The sequence below is a fragment of the Melozone crissalis genome, unplaced genomic scaffold, assembly GCF_028551555.1.
Source record: "Melozone crissalis strain CALT ecotype California unplaced genomic scaffold, PUWL_Pcris_2 ptg000002l_1, whole genome shotgun sequence".
NCBI lineage: Eukaryota > Metazoa > Chordata > Aves > Passeriformes > Passerellidae > Melozone > Melozone crissalis.
In genome coordinates this window covers 229,222-250,665 of record NW_026535780.1, presented here as the reverse complement: position 1 = coordinate 250,665, position 21,444 = coordinate 229,222, and the positions used below count along the sequence as shown (strand labels likewise).

At 50.3% G+C, this 21,444-nt stretch overlaps 3 protein-coding genes across 3 annotated transcripts; all 3 read right to left on the bottom strand.

Annotated features, from left to right (window-relative positions):
- Positions 1–5,440: 5,440 nt before the first annotated feature.
- Positions 5,441–5,990, bottom strand: LOC128934443 (feather beta keratin-like). The gene is made up of 2 exons (XM_054272059.1): positions 5,870–5,990; positions 5,441–5,775 (listed from the first exon to the last, which is right to left on the bottom strand). Exons 1-2 carry the CDS (start codon positions 5,988–5,990, stop codon positions 5,441–5,443), a joined length of 456 nt encoding a protein of 151 aa, XP_054128034.1.
- A 2,620-nt stretch (positions 5,991–8,610) lies between these two features.
- LOC128934528 (feather beta keratin-like) lies at positions 8,611–15,201 on the bottom strand. Its single transcript, XM_054272188.1, has 2 exons — positions 14,939–15,201; positions 8,611–8,689 (listed from the first exon to the last, which is right to left on the bottom strand). Exons 1-2 carry the CDS (start codon positions 15,199–15,201, stop codon positions 8,611–8,613), a joined length of 342 nt encoding a protein of 113 aa, XP_054128163.1.
- A 2,855-nt stretch (positions 15,202–18,056) lies between these two features.
- Positions 18,057–18,368, bottom strand: LOC128950628 (feather beta keratin-like). Its single transcript, XM_054295503.1, has one exon. It carries the CDS (start codon positions 18,366–18,368, stop codon positions 18,057–18,059), a length of 312 nt encoding a protein of 103 aa, XP_054151478.1.
- Positions 18,369–21,444: the final 3,076 nt, after the last annotated feature.

Sequence of the window (21,444 nt, the reverse complement as noted above, 5' to 3'; positions counted from 1 at the left end):
CCCACAACTCTGCTGTGTCATGTCTTAATTTTGAGTCCCTGTCCGTATGACATTGTCAGCAGCTTTTAAATGCAAGTATTAGAGACCAAGGGCATTTGATGAAGATGTTTTTGTGGAGGGCTGTGGATGTCAGATTTGGCGAGTGGGTGTCACCAGTAAAGTGATGCAATGGCCGTGTTGTGCTGTGGTTTGTGGGTGTCTTGTGGAGAGGCTCCTCAGTCCTTCACAACCACGTCAAGCTCATCGGGGCTTTGCAGTTCTTCTGGGGATGATGTGTGTCCCCTTCCATCATCCACATTTTCTCCCTCCCTGTCCCATTGCCACCATTCTAAACCTGTCTCTATGCCATGCCTTTCCATCTGGATGTGAGAAAACAATCCCTATGGTTTGGGGACTCTTGTCAGGCCCTGTAATGTCTTGGGTTCTATTCATCAGTAGTACTCATCTCAACTTGCCATTGCTTGGTCACAGAGTGGGGTTCCATTGCTGGACTCTGAGTGACACTTAGAAATGAAATCTTGTGAAGGATAAGAAGATGATGTCTGTGGAGCACTTGAATGACCTGGATACATTCAATTTTCAGAACAAATGTGTTGGCCTTTTTACTTTCTCAAGGTACATGAATGTAAATCATAAGGTCAGTCTTACCTGGGCCAGGCTGATGAGCCATGAGCTGGGGACTCTTTTTCTTCCTGCAAATCTACAATTCCATGTCCTGCTTTTGTGCTTGAGTCCATCTGACCTTGGCAGCATCTTTCAACTGAGTGTTGTTATTTGGGAGGATTTGCTTGGAAAGTGCATGTCAGTGAAACCAGAATCAACCACAAATACCTAGGAAAATTGGGATGTCAACAATGAGGTCAACGCATGGGAGAGGAGGTCTTTGGTTTGTGGCTGCATTTGAGGGAGGGATCCCGTTCCTTTACAGCCCTGTCAGGCTGCTCTGGGCTTTGTGGCTGTTCTGGGCATTAGGTCCTGCCCCTTCAAGTGCATTTACTCCCTCCCACCTTGCCCATGGATTTCCAGGGCCCTTGTTCCTGCAGACAAGGATGGGACAATTTTTCCCCTACAAAGCATTTCCTAACGCAGGTCATACAGGGTGATGAGGAACAGTTAGAGTTGATTTGGACGGCAAAATCCTGTCTTAGTGACCTCTGTGTTACATACAGAAAAAAAAATCTTGCTGTGGATGCAGAGAGAGCCATGGCTGGTGTTTACCTCCACCTCTTAGCCATGTCTTGGCCGTGTCACGTACTGCACCATTGCAGACTATGCAAGGATGTAGAGGTGGTGTAAAGGGTCAGTGAGGTGGGTTGCTGTATTCATATAATATTTAATCAACATGATCTGGGGCCTTGTGATCCAATTGTCAAGCTGGAGTCAGCTTGACAAATGAAGCAGCTCAATAGTCGTATCCATGAGACCAAAAGTGTTCAACATCCATGAGACCAAAAGTGTCTAAAACGATGTGAGTTGGTGTGAGCAGGTTTGGGGTCCACAGGGGAGGGGCACTACAGGCCTAGTGAATCAAGGCCAGTTCAGGGCCACCAAGATTTTTAAAGGTTTGGAGGATTTTTCACAAGGGACTGAGAGAGCTGGGACTTCCAGGAGACAAGGCTGGATGCTGGGTTTTTAGAAGTTGGCAACGGCCAAATGAAAACAGATGGAATTCCATGGACAGAGCAGACAAGCCGTTCTTTAATGTGACGGTGGTCACAGAGTGGAAGAGGTGCAGGAGTTTCTCTCTCCCGGGGAGATGACAACCTGACCTGTCCATGGTTCTGCAAATCTTTCTCTGGGTTCCCTTCCTTGATCAGAGAGGATGGAAGCCCTTGCAGCGCTTGCCGAATTTCTCTGAGAGTGGATGTTATTGTGATTATTTGTGTGGTTTGAGAGTTCTAATGGGAGGAGATCATGCCAAGGCTATGCTGGCATAGAAAGTGTTTGTCAGAGCACCGGGCAGGAGAGCTTTGTTGTGTCAAAGCCTTCGGAATGGAAGATGATGTGTGTTTCTCATGTACTGAAGGGTCACCCTTCACCCTTCAACTTCAAGCCTCCTGTGCCAGTTCTGGTTGTTACCACTGAGGTTCTACTTGTTTAGGAAGGTGTTGTGCCCATTTGCCTCCCATGGGTGAGGATATAAGGGCTTTGGAATCCAAAAGGAAGAGACAAGTGAGTCGTTGATGCAGGAAAAATTTATTGAGGCAAAAGAATTAAAAAGCAAGAGAGGGGACTTGAATGGATCCAGAGTGAGGTGCAAGTAGAGACGCCATCAGCTGAGGTGCTTTGGTTGCAGGAGCTGTTGGCAGAGGCCAGAGCTGGTGGTGTCAGGGGTGGTGCTGAGTGACCTTAGCAGATGGAGCCATAGCCCCTTGTGCCATAGCAGCCCAGGCCTCCCAGGCCGTAGCCAGGGCCAAAGCCAAATCCGCCAGAGATGGGCTGTCCCTGGGCATTGAGCTCAGTGCCCAGAGCAGCGGAGGAGGTGGATCCGACGGCGGTGTTCTGGGGGAAGGAGGTCATGATGGGTCCTGGCAGGGTGACCAGCACGGGAGAAGGCTGGATAACAACTCGGGAATCCTGGCATTGCAGGGCACAGGGCTCGTTGCAGCTGTTGGCCAGCGGGATGGGTCCGCAGGGAGTGCAGCGGTTGTAGCAGGCCATGGGTGTGGTGTGGAGGGTGCCTGGAAGAAAGAGAGAGGACAATGTTAGACAGCAATGTGGGGCTGCGAGGGTCAGTGATGTTGAAGAGTGAGGGAGTGTGGAGGCTGTGGGGAGGTGTGAGGCCTGCTGAGGCTGGTGCGGAGCGTGCTGGAAGAGAGGGGCCAGGGGTGAAGGAGCACGCGAAGCAGGAGGGTCAGGGTATTGAGGCTCACCTTGTTGTTGGGAGGAGAAGGCTTGAGGAGAAGTGTGTGAGGGAGAGAGGCTCTGGGCCGGCTTTTATGCTGGTTCTGGAGGGGTGGGACAGCCTTGTCCCATGGCCTTGGGGCTTTTTGCAGGCCACAGTTCCTGCTTGTCTCAGAGCAGTGAGTCCTTAGGTAGGTTGCGTTTTTCATCCCACAAGTCTGCAGCGTCATGCCGTACTTTTGAGTCCATGTCCATCTGACCTTGTCAGCAGCTTTAAATGCTGGTAGTATTGGAGAACAAAGTCTTTTGATGATGTTTTTTGTGTCGGGCTGTGGATGTGACCAAAGCTTTTGACAGTGGGGTGTCAACAGTGAAGTCACCCAATGTCCCTGGTGTGCTGTGGTCTGTGAGTATCTTGTGGAGAGGGTGCACATTCCCCCACATGCATGTCAGCCTCATCTGGGCTTTGCAGCTCTTCTTGGGATGATGGGTGCCCCCTTCCATCACATTGTCTCCCTCCCTGTCCCATTGCCATCATTCTAAACCTGTCTCTATGCCAGGCCTTTCCTGCTGGAGATGTGAAAGCAATCCCTGTGATGCCTTCCCTCGTGTCCAATGTCTTGTATTGGTTCATCCTGTATCACTTATCTCCACTGGGCCCATCAAAGTCACACTGCGGGATCCCCTTGCTAGGCTCTGAGTGAAACCTGGAAAGGAAATCTGCTGCAGGATAAAAAGATTATGTGTGAAGAACAGGTGAAAGAGTATAATGCGTTTCATTTTCATAACAAAAGGGTTGACCTTTTTACTCTCTCAAGGTATCTGAATGAAAATCATAACATCAGTGTTTCCTAGCCTAGATGGCTAGTCAAGAGCTGGGGACTGTTTTCCTTCCTGCAACTCTGCAATTCCGTGTTCTGCTCTTGTGCTCGAGTCCATCTGACCTTGGCAGCGGCTTTAAAGTGAGAGTTGGTATTTGGTAGGATTTGCTTGGAAGGTGCATGTTGCAGAAACCAAAATAAACCACTAATGCCTAGAAAAATTGTTCTGTCATAAATGATGTCAGCCAATGGGACAGGTGTGCTTTGGTTTGTGGTTGCATTTGAGAGAGGGATCCCATTCCTTTAGAGCCATGTCTTTTTGCTTGGGGCTTTGTGCCAAGCATTAGAACTTCCCTCTTCCAGTGCATTCACTCCCTCCCACCTTGCCCACAGATTTCCAGGGACCTTGTTTCTTCACACATGGAGGGGAAAATTTTTCCCCTATAAAGCGTTTCCAAGTTTTGCTCATACAAGGTGATGAGGAGCAGTTAGAGTTGATTTTGGAGGGCAAAATCCTGTCTTAGAGACCTCTCTGTTACATACAGAAAAAAAGAATCATACCGTGGATGATGAGGGAACCATGGCTGGTGTTTACCTCCAGCTCTTTGCAATGTCTTGGCAGTGTCACCTACTGCATCATTGCAGACTATGCAAGGATGAACTGGTGGTGTAAATGGTCAGTGAGGTTAGACTGCTCTATTTATATAGTTTTAAACAACATGACCTGAGACCTTGTGATCCAATTGTCTAGCAGAAGTCAAACTTCAAATGAAGCACCTCAAGAGTTGTATCCATGAGGCCAAAAGTGTTCAACATCCTCAAAAATTATGTGAGTTGGTGTGAGCAATTCTAGGGTCCCTAGGGAAGAAGGCCCACAGACTTAGTGAAACAGAGCCCTTTCGGGACAACCAAGATATTTAAAGGTCTGGAGGATTCTTCACAGGGGACTTAGAGCTGGGACTTCCAGGGGACAAGGCTGGATGGGGGTTGTTACCAGTGTGTGTAAAATCCCTGATGTCAGGGAATGAAGCCGAGGGATCGCATCTGTTCCCAGTGCTGCACATGCAAAGGAAAAGTCAGCAATGGCACAGGTGAAAACTGATGAAATTCCATGGGCAGAGCAGAGAAGCCTTTTTTAGTGTGAGGACAGTTGCAGAGTGGAAGAGGTGCAGGAATCTTTGTGTCCAGGGAGGTCAAAACCTGACCTGTCCATGGTTCTGGGAATCCTTCTCTGGGTACTCTTCCTTGACCAGCAGGATTTTAAACCCCAGCAGCACTTCCTGAGCTTCTCTGGAAGTGGATGTTATTGTGATTTTGTGTGGTTTGGGAGTTCTGATGGAAGGAGATCTTGTCAAGCATGTGCTTGCATGCTGAGACTTTTCCAGAGGAATGAGCAGAAGAGCATTGTTGTGTCAAAGCTTTGGTATGGCAGGAGATGTGATTTTGTCATGTTCTGGATGATCACCACTCAACCCAGTGCCAGTCTTGGTTCTTACTGTTGGGATTCTACTTGTTTAGGAAGTTGTTGCGCCCCTTTGCCATCCAGCCCATTGGGTGAAGGTGTGAGAGCGTTCAAATGCAAAAAGAAGAGGAGACATGTGTGGATTTGGTGCACAAACTCTTTATTGAGGTGAAAGACTAAAAAGGCAAGGGAGAGAACTTGAAGGGATCAGATGTGAGGTACAAGTAGAGAGACCATCAGCTGAGGTGCTTTGCTTGTGGGAGCTGTTGGCAGAGGGCAGAGCTGGTGGTGTCAGGGTTGGTGCTGAGGGCCCTTAGCAGATGGAGCCATAGCCCCTTCTGCCATAGCAGCCCAGGCCTCCCAGGCCGTAGCCAAGGCCAAAGCCAAATCCTCCAGAGATGGGCTGTCCCTGGGCATTGAGCTCAGTGCCCAGAGCAGCCGAGGAGGTGGATCCGACAGCGGTGTTCTGGGGGAAGGAGGTCATGATGGGTCCTGGCAGGGTGACCAGCACAGGGGAAGGGTTGATGATGACGCGGGAATCCTGGCATTGCAGGGCACAGGGCTCGTTGCAGCTGTTGGCCAGCGGGGTGGGTCCGCAGGGAGTGCAGCGGTTGTAGCAGGCCATGGGTGTGGTGTGGAGGGTGCCTGGAAGGGGAGAGAGGATGAGGCAGGGTAGAGGCGTGGGAGAGCAAGGAGAGAAGTGTGCAGGAGCAGGAGGTTTGCAGGCTTGAGGCTCACCTTGCTGTCAGCAGGAGCAGGCGGAGAAGGCTTGAAGAGAAGTGTGTGAGGGAGAGAGGCTCTGGGCTGGCTTTTATGCTGGTTCTCGAGGGGCGGGACAGCCTTGTCCCATGGCCTTGGGGCATTTTGCAGTCCACTGTTACTGGCTGGCTCAGAGTGGTGAGTCCTGACGTGGGGAGTGTTTTGCATCGCACAACTCAGCTGTGTCATGTTCTGTCTTTGAGTCCATGTTCATCTGACATTGGCGGCAGCTTTAAATACAGGTATTAGAGAACAAAGTCTGTTGATGGCGATGTTTATTGTGGAGGGCTGTGGACGTGACCAGAGCTTTGGGCTGTGGGATGTCAACCATGAAGCCACCCCCTGACCCGGGTGTGCTGTGGTTTTTGGGTGTATTGTCAAGAAAGTCCTCCTACCCTCACAGCCATGTCAGGCTCATGTGGGCTTTGCAACTCTTCTGGGGGTGATGAGTGTCCCCTTCCATGTCATTCTCTCCCACCCTGTCTCGTTGCCAGCATTCTAAACCTGTCTCCATGCCAGGCCTGTCCTGCTGGTTATGGGAGAACAATCCCTGTGACACCTCCCCTACTGTCCAACGTCTTGTGCTGGTTCATCCATAGCGCTCGAATAACTGGGCCTAACAAGGTCACACTGTGGGGTCCCGTTGCTGTGATCAGAATGAAACCTGAAAGGGAAATTTGGTGCTGGATAAGAAGGCATGAGGAGCAGTTGAAGGAACTGTGTACATTTAGCTTTCAGAAAAAGTGGGTTGACCTTGTCACTCTCTAGAGCTACGACATCTAGGTTTATCATATCATTTTTCTCATAAACAGTTTTACAAGTCATGAGGTGAGGATAGTGTTTCTCTCCGCAAATCTGCCCTGTCATGGCTCTTGAGCCCATGTCCATCTCTTCTTGGTGTCTGCTTTAATTTGAGACTTGATATTGGGGAGCATTGGCATGGATGATGTGTGTCAGAGAAAGCAGAATATGCAACAAAATACTAAGAACAATATGGTTGTCATCAGTGAGGGTGTTTAAAGGCCCTTCTGTGGTTTATTTTGTGGGTGTGTTGTGATGATTTGCCCCATTCCACTTCAGTCATGTTGGGCTTGTGCGGGCTTTGCAGCTTTGCTGTGCGTGAGGAGCTGCTCCTTCCATTGTGGTCATTCCTCCTTTATAGTGTGAGTATTTGAAACCAAAGTCTAGTGTTGATGGTGTGTGTCAAAGGGGACTGAAGACGTGACCAAGATTTGCAGAGATGCGGTGTCATCAGTGAGGTCATCCAATGGGACTCTGGTTCTGGGTTTGTGGGTGTGTTGTGGTTTAGGAGGGGCCCCAAAGTATCCCAGGTGTGTCAGGCAGATCCGGGCTTTGCATCTGTGCCAGGTGTGAGTGCCTGGACTCTTCCATTCCTTGTCAGCTGTGGGAGAGTTGCCCCTTCAGGGAGCTGGCAGGGGATGGAGTGACTGAGGCCCCACTTGGCTGTTTGACCATTCAGAAGGACCTCGAGACTAAGGTTTGAAGGGAACCTCCCAAATTTCAAACAAGAGAACTCTGAAGTTGTGCATCTGGACAGGAATAGCATTTGCCTCTGGCTCATGCTGTAGGCCGAGAGTCTGAGAAGTGGCTTTTGTGAGCAGGACCCTCTGGTGCTGATCAAGAACCCAGACCAGAAAGTTGCAGTGGAGCATCACATTAGTGGAGCATCACAAGTGTCCATGACAGATTTCAGGAGATTCTTGCCATGAAGTCGTGAGAGGTGGCCCTTCCTCTGTTTAGAACACTGAGGAGATCCTGTGAGGAGCCCTGTGGACAGTTCTGGCCCTCACCGTAGATGCACAAGTGGGTAGTGAACAAAGAGAGGTTGAGGGCCAGCAGATATTGCAAGGGTTGGAGAATCTTTGGTATAGGGGCGACTGCGAGAGCATGGACTGTGGGTAGACAAGGCTGGGCAGGGATGTGTAATCAGTGAGTGGGAGCCCTGCTGTTCTCAGTACTCCAGACATGAAGGAAAGAAGGCATGTGCACAATTGAAAATAGATGGGATACCATGGGTGAGAAAAGTAAGTATTTTTCAGTGTGTGTGGATTGTCCCAGAATGTAAGAGACAATGGGGTCTCTCTTCTTGGAGGTCCAAAACTGAACTGGACATAATTCTGGAAATCCTGCCTGTGCTGGGCCTGCTTGAGAAAGGGAGATGGAAGAATTGGCACTGTGGAGTTCCTGCCCAAGTGCATGATGTTATTCCTCTGTTCGTGGGGAGGACTCAATAAGTATTACGGGGAAGGGAATTTTTCAAGTGTGTGGTGGCATGGAGTGACTTCCTAAGCAGTGCCCAGGAGAAAATAGCTGTGAGCAAGCCTTTGGTAGATGAGGTGATGGCCTTGTGTCATGTTCTGGAAGATCTCCCCTCTCCCCTGTTTCCCATGTCAGTGTTGGTTGTTTTGGTGGGGACATATTTACGAAGAAATGTTCTTTGCTCCCTTTCCTTCCCACGTAATGGCTGAGTGCTGGCATTGCACAGGATGAGGATGTGAGACCATTGGAATTCAAAAAGATGATGAAACAACTCAGGTTGTGATGCAAGAAAACTTTATTGAATTGATAGAATGCTGAGAAAGAAGAAGCTGGACACATCAGGTGTGAGGTGCAAGTAGAGAGACCATCAGCTGAGGTGCTTTGCTTGCAGGAGCTGTTGGCAGAGGGCAGAGCTGGTGGTGTCAGGGGTGGTGCTGAGGGCCCTTAGCAGATGTAGCCATAGCCCCTCCTGCCATAGCAGCCCAGGCCTCCCAGGCCGTAGCCAAGGCCAAAGCCAAATCCGCCAGAGATTGGCTGTCCCTGGGCATTGAGCTCAGTGCCCAGAGCAGCGGAGGAGGTGGATCCGACGGCGGTGTTCTGGGGGAAGGAGGTCATGATGGGTCCTGGCAGAGTGACCAGCACGGGAGAAGGCTGGATAACAACTCGGGAATGTTGGCATTGCAGGGCACAGGGCTCGTTGCAGCTATTGGCCAGCGGGGTGGGTCCGCAGGGAGTGCAGTGGTTGTAGCAGGCCATGGGTGTGGTGTGGAGGGTGCCTGGAAGAGAGAGAACGATATTAGACAGCGGTGTGGGCATGTGAGGGGCAATGATGTAGAAGAGTGAGGGAGTGTGGAGCCTGTGGGGAGGTGTGAGTGGTACTGAAGCTGTTTCTGAGCATGCTGGAAAAGAGGGGCCCGGGGTGTAGGAGGATCAGGGGAGTGAGGCTCACCTGGTTTTCAGCACGAGCAGGAGGAGAATGCTTGAGGAGAAGTGTGTGAGGGAGAGAGGCTCTGGGCTGGCTTTTATGCTGGTTCTGGAGTGGTGGGACAGCCTTGTCTGTTGGCCTTGGAGCCTTTTGCAGGCCACAGTGCCTGGTTTACTCAGAATGGTGAGTGCTGAGGTGGGGAGTGTTTTCCATCCCAAAACTCTACTGTGTCATGTCCTACTTTTGAGTCCTTTTCCATCTGACATTTTTGGCAGCTTTAAATGCAAGTATTAGAGACCAAAGTCCGTTGATGATGATGTTTTTTGTGGAGGTCTGTGGACGTGACCAGAGCCTTTGACAGTGGGGTGTCAACATTGAAGTCACCTCCTGGGCCTGGTATGCTGTGGTTTGTGCGTGTCCTGTGGAGAGGGTCCTTCTTCCCCCACAGCCTCGTCAGACTCATCTGGGATTTGCAGCTCTACTGGAGATTAAGGGTGTCCCCTTCCATATATTCTCTTCCTCCCTGCCACGTTGCAAACATTCCAAAGCTGTCTGTATGCCAGGCCTCTCCTGCTAGATATCGGAAAACGATCCCTGTGATGCCTCCCCTGCTGTCCAATGTCTTATGTTGGTTCATCCCGTAGCATTCATCTCAGCTGGGCCCATTGAGGTCACACTGTGGGGTCCCGTTGCTGGGGTCACATTGAAACCTGGACAGGAAAACTGGTGCAGGGTAAGTAGACTTGTGGAGCAGTTGAAGCAACTGTGGATATTTGTTTTTCAAAGGACAAGAGTTGACCTTATTCCACTCAAGTGGTACTTGAATGGAAATTGTAACGTCGTTTTTGTCTGTCTTGGTCTTTTTACTGTTGCTGTGGGGAATGTTTTCCTTCCCTCAATCCTTCAGTGTCATATCCTGCTCTTGAGGCCGTGTCCATTTGACCTTGGTGTCAGCTTTTAAGTGTGTGGATATTTGGGATGCTTTGCTTGGAAGGTGTGTGTCAGAAAAACCAAAACCTAAAACAGAAGCCCAAAGAATATATGGGTGTCATCAGTGGGGTCATTTTATGGGACTTTCATGCTTTATTTTGTGGGTGTGTTATGAAGACGGGCCCCATTCCACTGCTGTCATGTCAGGCTGGTGTGGCCTTTGCAGCATAGCTGTGCATGAGGACCTGCTCCTTCCATCATGGTAATTCCTCCTTTAAAGTGTGAGTATTTGAAACCAAAGGCTGGTGTTGATGGTGTGTGTCAAAGGGGATTGAAGGTGTGACCAAGATTTGGAGAGTTGGGCTATCATCAGTGAGGTCATCCAATGGAACTCATGGGTTTTGGTTTATGGGTGGGTTCTGACGAGGGGCCCCAAGGTATCCCAGGTGTGTCAGGCTGGTCTGGGCTTTGCATCTGTGCTAGGTGTGAGGGCCTGGACTTTTCTGTTCCATGTGGGCAGTTGGACAGTTGCTCCCTCAGCAAGGTGGCAAATAGTGGAGTGTCTGAGACCCCACATGGTTGTGCCACCAGGCAGAGGGATCTTGAGATTAGGCGATAATGGTATCTCCCAAAGTTCAAGCAAGGGAAATGAGAAGTTCTGCAGCACGGCAGGGATTGCACTGGGGCCTGGGTCATGCTCTGGGCAGAGTCTGAAAAGTGGCTTTTGTGGGCAGGACCCTGTGGTGCTGATCAAGAACGGAGTGACCAATAGATTGCAGTGGGCCATTACTTCAGTGGGAAGACACCTGTGTCCAAGACAGATTTCAGAAAATTGTTGCCATCAAATTGTGAGATGTGGCCCTTCCTCTATTTTGTGCACTGGTCAGATCCTGTGTGAGGTGGTGTAGATAATTCTGGCCTTGAGATGTGAAGAAGTACAAGGGGATAGGAAAAAAAGACCGCTTGAGGGCCTCTAGATACTTAAAGGCCTGCTGGATCATTGCTAGAGGAGAGACTGAAAGAGCTGGGACTCTGAGGAGACAACCTGGACAATGGAGGTCACCAGTGTGTGGGACCTCAGCTGGTTTCAGCACTGCAGACATGAAGGGAAAGAAGGCAGAACTAAAACTAGATGGAATTCCATGGGCAAAAGAAGGAAGAATTTTTCAATGTGTGTGGATGGCCCCAGAGTGTAATAGACAATGGGCTCCCTCTGCTTGGAGGTCCAAAACTGAACTGGCCATAATCCTGGAATTCCTGCTCCTCCTGGGTCTGCTTGAGCAAGGGAATGGAAGCAATTGCACTCTGGAGTTCCTGCCCAAGTGCATGATGGTATTACTATGTTTATTGGGAGGACTCACTTGTGTTGCTGGGAAGAGAATTTTTCAAGTGTGTGCTGGCATAGAGTGAATTCGTCAGAGCTGTACTCAGGTGATAATTGCTGTGTCAAAGCCAGGGGTAGATGAGGTGATGGCCTTGCGTCATGTTCTGGAAGGTTTCCCCTCCGCTCTGATTCCCATGTCAGCATTGGTTTTCCCTGGTGGGGACATATTTACTAAGAAATGTTCTTTGCTCCCTTTCCATCCCACATAATGGTTGAGTGCCGGCATTGCAGAGGGTGAGGATGTCAGACCATTGAAATTAAAAAAGAACAGGAAGCAACGCTGTTTATGATGCAAGAAAAATTTATTGAATTGAAAGAATGCTGAGAAGGAAGAAGCTGAAGAAATCAGGTGTGAGGTGTGAGTAGACAGGCCATTAGACAAGGTGCTTTGGTTGCAGGAGCTGTTGGCAGAGGGCAGAGCTGGAGGTGTCAGGGGTGGTGCTGAGGGCCCTTAGCAGATGGAGCCATAGCCCCTCCTGCCATAGCAGCCCAGGCCTCCCAGGCCGTAGCCAAGGCCAAAGCCAAATCCGCCAGAGATGGGATGTCCCTGCACACTGAGCTCAGTGCCCAGAGCAGCGGAGGAGGTGGATCCGACGGCGGTGTTCTGGGGGAAGGAGGTCATGATGGGTCCTGGCAGGGTGACCAGCACAGGGGAAGGCTGGATAACAACTCGGGATTGTTGGCATTGCAGGGCACAGGGCTCGTTGCAGCTGTTGGCCAGCGGGGTGGGTCCGCAGGGAGTGCAGCGGTTGTAGCAGGCCATGGGTGTGGTGTGGAGGGTGCCTGGAAGAGAGAGGGTGAGGAAGGGTAGACAGGTTCAGGTGTAAGAGGGGTGAAGTCTTAGAAAGACAAGAGAATGTGGAGGCCGTTTTGGGGCTGTGTAGAGGTGTGAGGGCTGCTGAGGCTGAGGCCGAGCATGCAGGAATGAAGGGGCCAGGGGTGTAGGAGCAGAAGTGTGAGGGGATTGAGGCTCACCTTGTTGTCTGCAGGAGCAGAAGTGTTCAGGAGAAGTGTGTGAGGGAGAGAGGCTCTGGGCTGGCTTTTATGCTGGTTCTGGAGGGGTGGGACAGCCTTGTCGCATGGCCTTGGAGCATTTTGCAGACCACAGTTCCTCGTTGGCTCAGAGTGGTGAGTGCTGAGGTGGGGATTGTTTTGCATCCCACAACTCTGCTGTGTCATGTCCTGCTTTCGCGTCCGTGTCCGTCTGAATTTGGCGGCAGCTTTTAAATGTAAGTAGAAGAGACCAACATCTGTTGATGATGATGTTTTTTTTGTAGGGCTGTGGACGTGACCAAATTGGGACAGTGGGATGTCAGCTGTGAAGTCACCCCCTGGTTCTGGTGTTCTGTGGTTTGTGGGTGCCTTGTGGAGAGACTCCTCATTCCCCATAGCCATGTCAGGTTCATCTGGGCTTTGCAGCTCTTCTGGGGGTGATGGCTGTCCCCTTCAATCACATTCTCTCGCTGTCTGTCCTTTTGCCGATGTTCTAAGCCAGTTTATATGACAAGCCTTTTCTGCTGGTTATGGGAAACCAATCCCTGTTATTTGGTGATTCCTGTTATGCTCTGCAATGTCTTGTGTTTTATTCATCTGTAGTGCTCATCTCAGCTGGCCATATGTAGGTCACACTGCGGAGTCCCATTGCTGGGCTCTGAGTGGCAGCTAAAAAGGAAAACAGGTGAAGGAAAAGAAGATAGCATGTGAGAAGCATTTGAAAAACTTGGTTACAATCAATTTTCAGAATAATAATCTTGACCTTTTTACCCTGTCAAGGTACATGAATGTAAATCATAGTGTCAGTTTTACCAAGCCCAGCCTGGCGACTCATGAGCTGGGGACTGTTTTCCTTCCTGCAACTCTACAATTCCAAATCCTGCTCTTTTGAGCCTGTCCATCTGACCTTGGCAGCAGCTTTAAAATGAGAGTTGGTATTTGGGAGGATTTGCTTGGAAGATGCATGTCAGAAAATCTAAAATAAACCACAAATGCCTATGAAAATAGGATGTCATCAATCTGGTAAACCAATGGTACAGGTGTGCTTTGATTTGTGACTGCATTTGAGAGAGGGATCCCATTCCTTTAAAATCCTGTCAGGCTGCTCTGGGCTTTGTGGCTGTGCTGGGCATTAGGTTCTGCCCATTCCAGGGCATTTACTCCCTCCCACCTTGTCCATGGATTTCCAGAGACCTTGTTCCTGCAGACAAGGATGGGACAATTTTTCCCCTACAAAGCATTTCCTACTGCAGGTCATCCAAGGTGATGAGGACCAGTTAGAGCTGACTTTGGAGGGTAAAATCATGTCTTAGTGACCTCTGTGTTACATACAGAAAGAAAGAATCTTACTGTGGGTGATGAGGGAGCCATGGCTGGTGTTTACCTCCACGTCTTACCAATGTCTTTGGCACTGTCTCCTACTGCATCATTGCAGACTATGCAAGGATGTAGAGGTGGTGTAAAGGGTCAGTGAGGTGGACTGCTCTATTTATATGATATTGAAGCAGCATGACCTGGGGCCTTGTGATCCGAAATCAAGCTGGAGTCAAACTTCAAATGAAGTAACTCTAGAGTCGTATCCATGAGGCCAACACTGTTCAACATCATCAAAAATGTTGTGAGTCAGTGTGAACAGTTCTGGGCTCCCCAGCAGAGGAGGCCCACAGAGTTAGTGAAAGAAGACCAGTTCAAGGCTACCAAGACATTTAAAGGGCTGGAGGATTTTTCACAGGGGACTGAGAGAGCTGGGACTTCCAGAAGACAAAGCTAGATTGTGGTTTGTTACAAGTCAGCAATGGCCCCAGTGAAAACAGATGGAATTCCATGGAAAGGGCAGACAAGCCTTTTTTAGTGTGATGGTGGTCACAGAATGGAAGAAGTGCAGGAGTCTCTGTGTCCAGGGAGATGGAAACCTGAAGTGTCCATGATTCTGTAAATCCTTCACTGGATAGCCTTCCTTGAGCAGAGGGGATGGAATTCCTTGCAACACTTCCCAATTTTCGTGGAGATGGGATCATTCTGTGATTGTTTGTGTGGTTTGAGAGTTTTGATGGGAGGAGATACTGTCAAAGGTATGCAGGAATGGAGAGACTTAACCAGAGCAATGAGGAGTGGAGCACTGAGCAAAGCTTTTGTTATGGTAGGTGATGTATTTTTTCATGTTCTGGAAGGTGACCCTTCAACCCAGCTTCCTGTTCCAGTCTGGGTAGTTACTGTTAGGGTTCTACTTGTTTAGGGTGGAGTTGTGGCCCTTTGCTATCCAGCCCATGTGTCAGGGTGTGAGGATTTTGGACTTGAAAAAAAAGAGGCAACGTGTGAGGCTTTGATGCAGGAAAAGTTTATTGAGGCAAAAGAATTAAAAGGCAAGAGAGAGAACATGAAGGGATCCAGGGTGAATACAAGAAGGGCAACCATCAGCCAAGGTGCTTTGGTTGCAGGAGCTGCTAGCAGAGGGCAGAGCTGGTGGTGTCAGGGGTGGTGCTGAGGGCCATTAGCAGATGGAGCCATAGCCCCTTGTGCCATAGCAGCCCAGGCCTCCCAGGCCGTAGCCAAGGCCAAAGCCAAATCCGCCAGAGATGGGCTGTCCCTGGGCATTGAGCTCAGTGCCCAGAGCAGCGGAGGAGGTGGATCCGACGGCGGTGTTCTGGGGGAAGGAGGTCATGATGGGTCCTGGCAGGGTGACCAGCACGGGGGAAGGGTTGATGATGACACGGGAATCCTGGCATTGCAGGGCACAGGGCTCGTTGCAGCTGTTGGCCAGCGGGGTGGGTCCGCAGGGAGTGCAGCGGTTGTAGCAGGCCATGGGTGTGGTGTGGAGGGTGCCTGGAAGGGGAGAGAGGATGAGGCAGGGTAGAGGCGTGGGAGAGCAAGGAGAGAAGTGTGCAGGAGCAGGAGGTTTGCAGGCTTGAGCTCACCTTGCTGTCAGCAGGAGCAGGCGGAGAAGGCTTGAAGAGAAGTGTGTGAGGGAGAGAGGCTCTGGGCTGGCTTTTATGCTGGTTCTCGAGGGGCGGGACAGCCTTGTCCCATGGCCTTGGGGCATTTTGCAGGCCACTGTTCCTGGCTAGCTCAGAGTGGTGAGTCCTGACGTGGGGAGTGTTTTGCATCCCGCAACTCAGCTGTGTCATGTTCTGTCTTTGAGTCCATGTTCATCTGAAATTGGCGGCCTTTAAATACAGGTATTAGAGAACAAAGTCTGTTGATGGCGATGTTTATGGTGTAGGGCTGTGGACGTGACCAGAACTTTGGACTGTGGGGCGTCAACCATGAAGCCACCCCCTGACCCTGGTGTGCTGTGGTTTTTGGGTGTATTGTCAAGAAAGTCCTCCTACCCTCACAGCCATGTCAGGCTCATGTGGGCTTTGCAACTCTTCTGGGGGTGATGAGTGTCCCCTTCCATGTCATTCTCTCCCACCCTGTCTCGTTGCCAGCATTCTAAACCTGTCTCCATGCCAGGCCTGTCCTGCTGGTTATGGGAGAACAATCCCTGTGACACCTCCCCTACTGTCCAACGTCTTGTGCTGGTTCATCCATAGCGCTCGAATAACTGGGCCTAACAAGGTCACACTGTGTGGTCCCATTGCTGTGATCAGAATGAAACCTGGAAAGGGAAATTTGGTGCTGGATAAGAAGGCATGAGGAGCAGTTGAAGGAACTGTGTACATTTAGCTTTCAGAAAAAGGGAGTTGACCTGGTCACTCTCTAGAGCTACAACATCTAGGTTTATCATAACAATTTTCTCATAAACAGTTTTACAAGTCATGAGGTGAGGATAGTTTTTCTCGCCGCAAATCTGCCCTGTCATGGCTCTTGAGCCCATGTCCATCTCTTCTTGGTGTCTGCTTTAATTTGAGACTTGATATTGGGGGGCATTGGCATGGATGATGTGTGTCAGAGAAAGCAGAATATGCAACAAAATGCTAAGAACAATATGGCTGTCATCAGTGAGGGTGTTTAAAGGCCCTTCTGTGGTTTATTTTGTGGGTGTGTTGTGAAGATTTGCCCCATTCCACTTCAGTCATGTCAGGCTTGTGCGGGCTTTGCAACTTTGCTGTGCGTGAGGAGCTGCTCCTTCCACTGTGGTCATTCCTCCTTTATATTGTGAGTATTTGAAACCAAAGTCTAGTGTTGATGGTGTGTGTCAAAGTGGACTGAAGACGTGACCAAGATTTGCAGAGGTGGGGTGTCATCAGTGAGGTCATCTAATGGAACTCATGGTTCTGGGTTTGTGGGTGTGTTGTGGGTGGGGAGGGGCCCCAAAGTATCCCAGGTGTGTCAGGCAGGTCTGGGCTTTGCATCTGTGCCAGGTGTGAGTGCCTGGACTATTCCATTTCTTGTCAGCAGTTGGAGAGTTGCCCCTTCAGGGAGCTGGCAGGAGATGGAGTGACTGAGGCCCCACTTGGCTGTTCGACCATTCAGAAGGACCTCGAGACTAAGGTTTGAAGGGAACCTCCAAAATTTCAAACAAGAGAACTCTGAAGTTGTGCATCTGGACCGGGATAGCATTTGCCTCTGGCTCATGCTGTAGGCCGAGAGTCTGAGAAGTGGCTTTTGTGAGCAGGACCCTCTGGTGCTGATCAAGAACCCAGACCAGAAAGTTGCAGTGGAGCATCACATTAGTGGAGCATCACATGTGTCCATGACAGATTTCAGGAGATTCTTGCCATGAAGTCGTGAGAGGTGGCCCTTCCTCTGTTTAGAACACTGAGGAGATCCTGTGAGGAGCCGTGTGGACAGTTCTGGCCCTCACCGTAGATGCACAAGTGGGTAGTGAGCAAAGAGAGGTTGAGGGCCAGCAGATATTGCAAGGGTTGGAGAATCTTTGGTATAGGAGAGACTGAGAGAGCATGGACTGTGGGTAGACAAGGCTGGGCAGGGATGTGTTATCAGTGAGTGGGAGCCCTGCTGTTCTCAGTACTCCAGACATGAAGGAAAGAAGGCATGTGCACAACTGAAAATAGATGGGATACCATGGGTGAGAAAAGTAAGTATTTTTCAGTGTGTGTGGATTGTCCCAGAATGTAAGAGACAATGGGGTCTCTCTTCTTGGAGGTCCAAAACTGAACTGGACATAATTCTGGAAATCCTGCCTGTGCTGGGCCTGCTTGAGAAAGGGAGATGGAAGAATTGGCACTGCGGAGTTCCTGCCCAAGTGCATGATGTTATTCCTCTGTTTGTTGGGAGGACTCAATAAGTATTATGGGGAAGGCAATTTTTCAAGTGTGTGGTGGCACAGAGTGACTTTGTTATGCAGTGCCCAGGAGAGAATAGCTGCAAGCAAGCCTTTGGTAGATGAGGTGATGGCCTTGTGTCATGTTCTGGAAGATCTCCCCTCTCCCCTGTTCCCCATGTCAGTGTTGGTTGTTTTGGTGGGGACATTTAATAAGAAATGTTCTTTTCTCCATTCCTCCCCACATAATGGTTGCGTGCTGGCATTGCACACGGTGAGGATGTGAGACCATTGGAATTAAAAAATAACAGGAAGCAACTCAGGTTGTGATGCAAGAAAACTTTATTGAATTCAAAGAAGGATGAGAAAGAAGAAGCTTAAGGAATCAGGTGTGAGGTGCAAGTAGAGAGACCATCAGCCCTGATGCTTTGCTTGCAGGAGCTGTTGGCAGAGGGCAGAGCTGTTGGCATCAGGGGTGGTGCTGGGGGCCCTTAGCAGATGGAGCCATAGCCCCTTCTGCCATAGCAGCCCAGGCCTCCCAGGCCGTAGCCAAGGCCAAAGCCAAATCCGCCAGAGATGGGCTGTCCCTGGGCATTGAGCTCAGTGCCCAGAGCAGCGGAGGAGGTGGATCCGACGGCGGTGTTCTGGGGGAAGGAGGTCATGATGGGTCCTGGCAGGGTGACCAGCACAGGGGAAGGGTCGATGATGACGCGGGAATCCTGGCATTGCAGGGCACAGGGCTCGTTGCAGCTGTTGGCCAGCGGGGTGGGTCCGCAGGGGCGGCAGAGGCTGTTGCAGGCCATGGGTGTGGTGTGGAGGGTGCCTGGAAGAGAGAGGATGAGGAACGTTAGCGGTGTGGGGGAGCAAGGAGAGGAGTATCAGCAGGGTGGGGGAGCTTGGAGGCTGTTGTGCGTCAGTGGGGAGGCGTGAGGGCTGCAGAGGCTGGGGCTAAACGTGCTGGAAGAGAAGGGCCAGGGGTGCAGGAGCAGGAGGTTTAGGGGCTTTCGACTCACCTTGTTGTCAGCAGGAGGAGAAGGCTCGAGAAGAAGTGTGTGAGGGAGTGAGGCTCTGGGCTGGCTTTTATGTTGGTTCTGGATGGGCGGGACAGCCTTGTCCCATGGCCTTGTGGCATTTTGCAGGCCACAGTTCCTGGTTGTCTCAGAGTGGTGAATCCTCCAGTGGGGAATGTTTTCCATCCCACAACTCTGCTGTGTCATGTCTTAATTTTGAGTCCCTGTCCTTATGACATTGTCAGCAGCTTTTAAATGCAAGTATTAGAGACCAAGGGCATTTGATGAAGATGTTTTTGTGGTGGGCTGTGGATGTCAGATTTGGCGAGTGGGTGTCACCAGTAAAGTGACCCAATGGCCGTGTTGTGCTGTGGTTTGTGGGTGTCTTGTGGAGAGGCTCCTCAGTCCTTCACAACCACGTCAAGCTCATCTGGGCTTTGCAGTTCTTCTGGGGATGATGTGTGTCCCCTTCCATCATCCACATTTTCTCCCTCGCTGTCCCATTGCCACCATTCTAAACCTGTCTCTATGCCATGCCTTTCCATCTGGATGTGAGAAAACAATCCCTATGGTTTGGGGACTCTTGTCAGGCCCTGTAATGTCTTGGGTTTTATTCATCAGTAGTACTCATCTCAACTTGCCATTGCTTGGTCACACTGTGGGGTTCCATTGCTGGTCTCTGAGTGACACTTAGAAATGAAATCCAGTGAAGGATAGAAGATGATGTCTGTGGAGCACTTGAATGACCTTGATACATTCAATTTTCAGAACAAATGTGTTGACCTTTTTACTTTCTCAAGGTACATGAATGTAAATCATAAGGTCAGTCTTACCTGGGCCAGGCTGATGAGCCATGAGCTGGGGACTCTTTTTCTTCCTGCAAATCTACAATTCCATGTCCTGCTTTGGTGACTGTGTCCATCTGACCTTGGCAGCATCTTTAAAGTGAGTGTTGGTATTTGGGAGGATTTGCTTGGAAAGTGCATGTCAGTGAAACCAGAATCAACCACAAATACCTAGGAAAATTGGGATGTCAACAATGAGGTCAACGCATGGGAGAGGAGGTCTTTGGTTTGTGGCTGCATTTGAGGGAGGGACCCCATTCCTTTACAGCCCTGTCAGGCTGCTCTGGGCTTTGTGGCTGTGCTGGGCATTAGGTCCTGCCCCTTCAAGTGCATTTACTCCCTCCCACCTTGCCCATGGATTTCCAGGGCCCTTGTTCCTGCAGACAAGGATGGGACAATTTTTCCCCTGCAAAGCATTTCCTAACGCAGGTCATACAGGGTGATGAGGAACAGTTAGAGTTGATTTGGAGGGCAAAATCGTGTCTTAGTGACCTCTGTGTTACATATAGGAAAAAAAAATCTTGCTGTGGATGCAGAGAGAGCCATGGCTGGTGTTTACCTCCACCTCTTAGCCATGTCTTGGCCGTGTCACGTACTGCACCATTGCAGACTATGCAAGGATGTAGAGGTGGTGTAAAGGGTCAGTGAGGTGGGTTGCTGTATTCATATAATATTTAATCAACATGATCTGGGGCCTTGTGATCCAATTGTCAAGCTGGAGTCAGCTTGACAAATGAAGCAGCTCAATAGTCGCATCCATGAGACCAAAAGTGTTCAACATCCATGAGACCAAAAGTGTCTAAAACGATGTGAGTTGGTGTGAGCAGGTTCGGGGTCCGCAGGGGAGGGGGACCACAGGCCTAGTGAATCAAGGCCAGTTCAGGGCCACCAAGATTTTTAAAGGTTTGGAGGATTTTTCACAAGGGACTGAGAGAGCTGGGACTTCCAGGAGACAAGGCTGGATGCTGGGTTTTTAGAAGTTGGCAATGGCAAAATGAAAACAGATGGAATTCCATGGACAGAGCAGACAAGCCGTTCTTTAATGTGACGGTGGTCACAGAGTGGAAGAGGTGCAGGAGTTTCTCTCTCCCGGGGAGATGACGACCTGACCTGTCCATGGTTCTGCAAATCTTTCTCTGGGTTCCCTTCCTTGATCAGAGAGGATGGAAGCCCTTGCAGCGCTTGCCGAATTTCTCTGAGAGTGGATGTTATTGTGATTATTTGTGTGGTTTGAGAGTTCTAATGGGAGGAGATCATGCCAAGGCTATGCTGGCATAGAAAGTCTTTGTCAGAGCACCGGGCAGGAGAGCTTTGTTGTGTCAAAGCCTTCGGAATGGAAGATGATGTGTGTTTCTCATGTACTGAAGGGTCACCCTTCACCCTTCAACTTCAAGCCTCCTGTGCCAGTTATGGTTGTTACCATTGAGGAAGGTGTTTAGGAAGGTGTTGTGCCCCTTCCTTGTTTAGGAAGGTGTTGTGCCCCTTTGCCTCCGATGGGTGAGGATATAAGGGCTTTGGAATCCAAAAGGAAGAGACAAGTGAGTCGTTGATGCAGGAAAAATTTATTGAGGCAAAAGAATTAAAAAGCAAGAGAGAGGACTTGAATGGATCCAGAGTGAGGTACAAGTAGAGACGCCATCAGCTGAGGTGCTTTGGTTGCAGGAGCTGTTGGCAGAGGGCAGAGCTGGTGGTGTCAGGGTTGGTGCTGAGGGCCCTTAGCGGATGGAGCCATAGCCCCTTGTGCCATAGCAGCCCAGGCCTCCCAGGCCGTAGCCAAGGCCAAAGCCAAATCCGCCAGAGATGGGCTGTCCCTGGGCATTGAGCTCAGTGCCCAGAGCAGCGGAGGAGGTGGATCCGACAGCGGTGTTCTGGGGGAAGGAGGTCATGATGGGTCCTGGCAGGGTGACCAGCACAGGAGAAGGGTTGATGATGACACGGGAATCCTGGCATTGCAGGGCACAGGGCTCGTTGCAGCTGTTGGCCAGCGGGGTGGGTCCGCAGGGAGTGCAGCGGTTGTAGCAGGC

What these genes read in the sequence shown, in the direction of transcription:
- LOC128950628 (XM_054295503.1), bottom strand. Translation starts at nt 18,368, where the DNA reads ATGGCCTGCAACAGCCTCTGCCGCCCCTGCGGACCCACCCCGCTGGCC.
- LOC128934443 (XM_054272059.1), bottom strand. Translation starts at nt 5,990, where the DNA reads ATGCCCCAAGGCCATGGGACAAGGCTGTCCCGCCCCTCGAGAACCAGC. An exon ending in CCGCCTGCTCCTGCTGACAG is followed by an intron (nt 5,776 to 5,869) that starts CAAGGTGAGCCT and finishes TCTCTCCCCTTC; the next exon opens with CAGGCACCCTCCACACCACA.
- LOC128934528 (XM_054272188.1), bottom strand. Translation starts at nt 15,201, where the DNA reads ATGGCCTGCTACAACCGCTGCACTCCCTGCGGACCCACCCCGCTGGCC. An exon ending in TTTGGCCTTGGCTACGGCCT is followed by an intron (nt 8,690 to 14,938) that starts GGGAGGCCTGGG and finishes GCCAATCTCTGG; the next exon opens with CGGATTTGGCTTTGGCCTTG.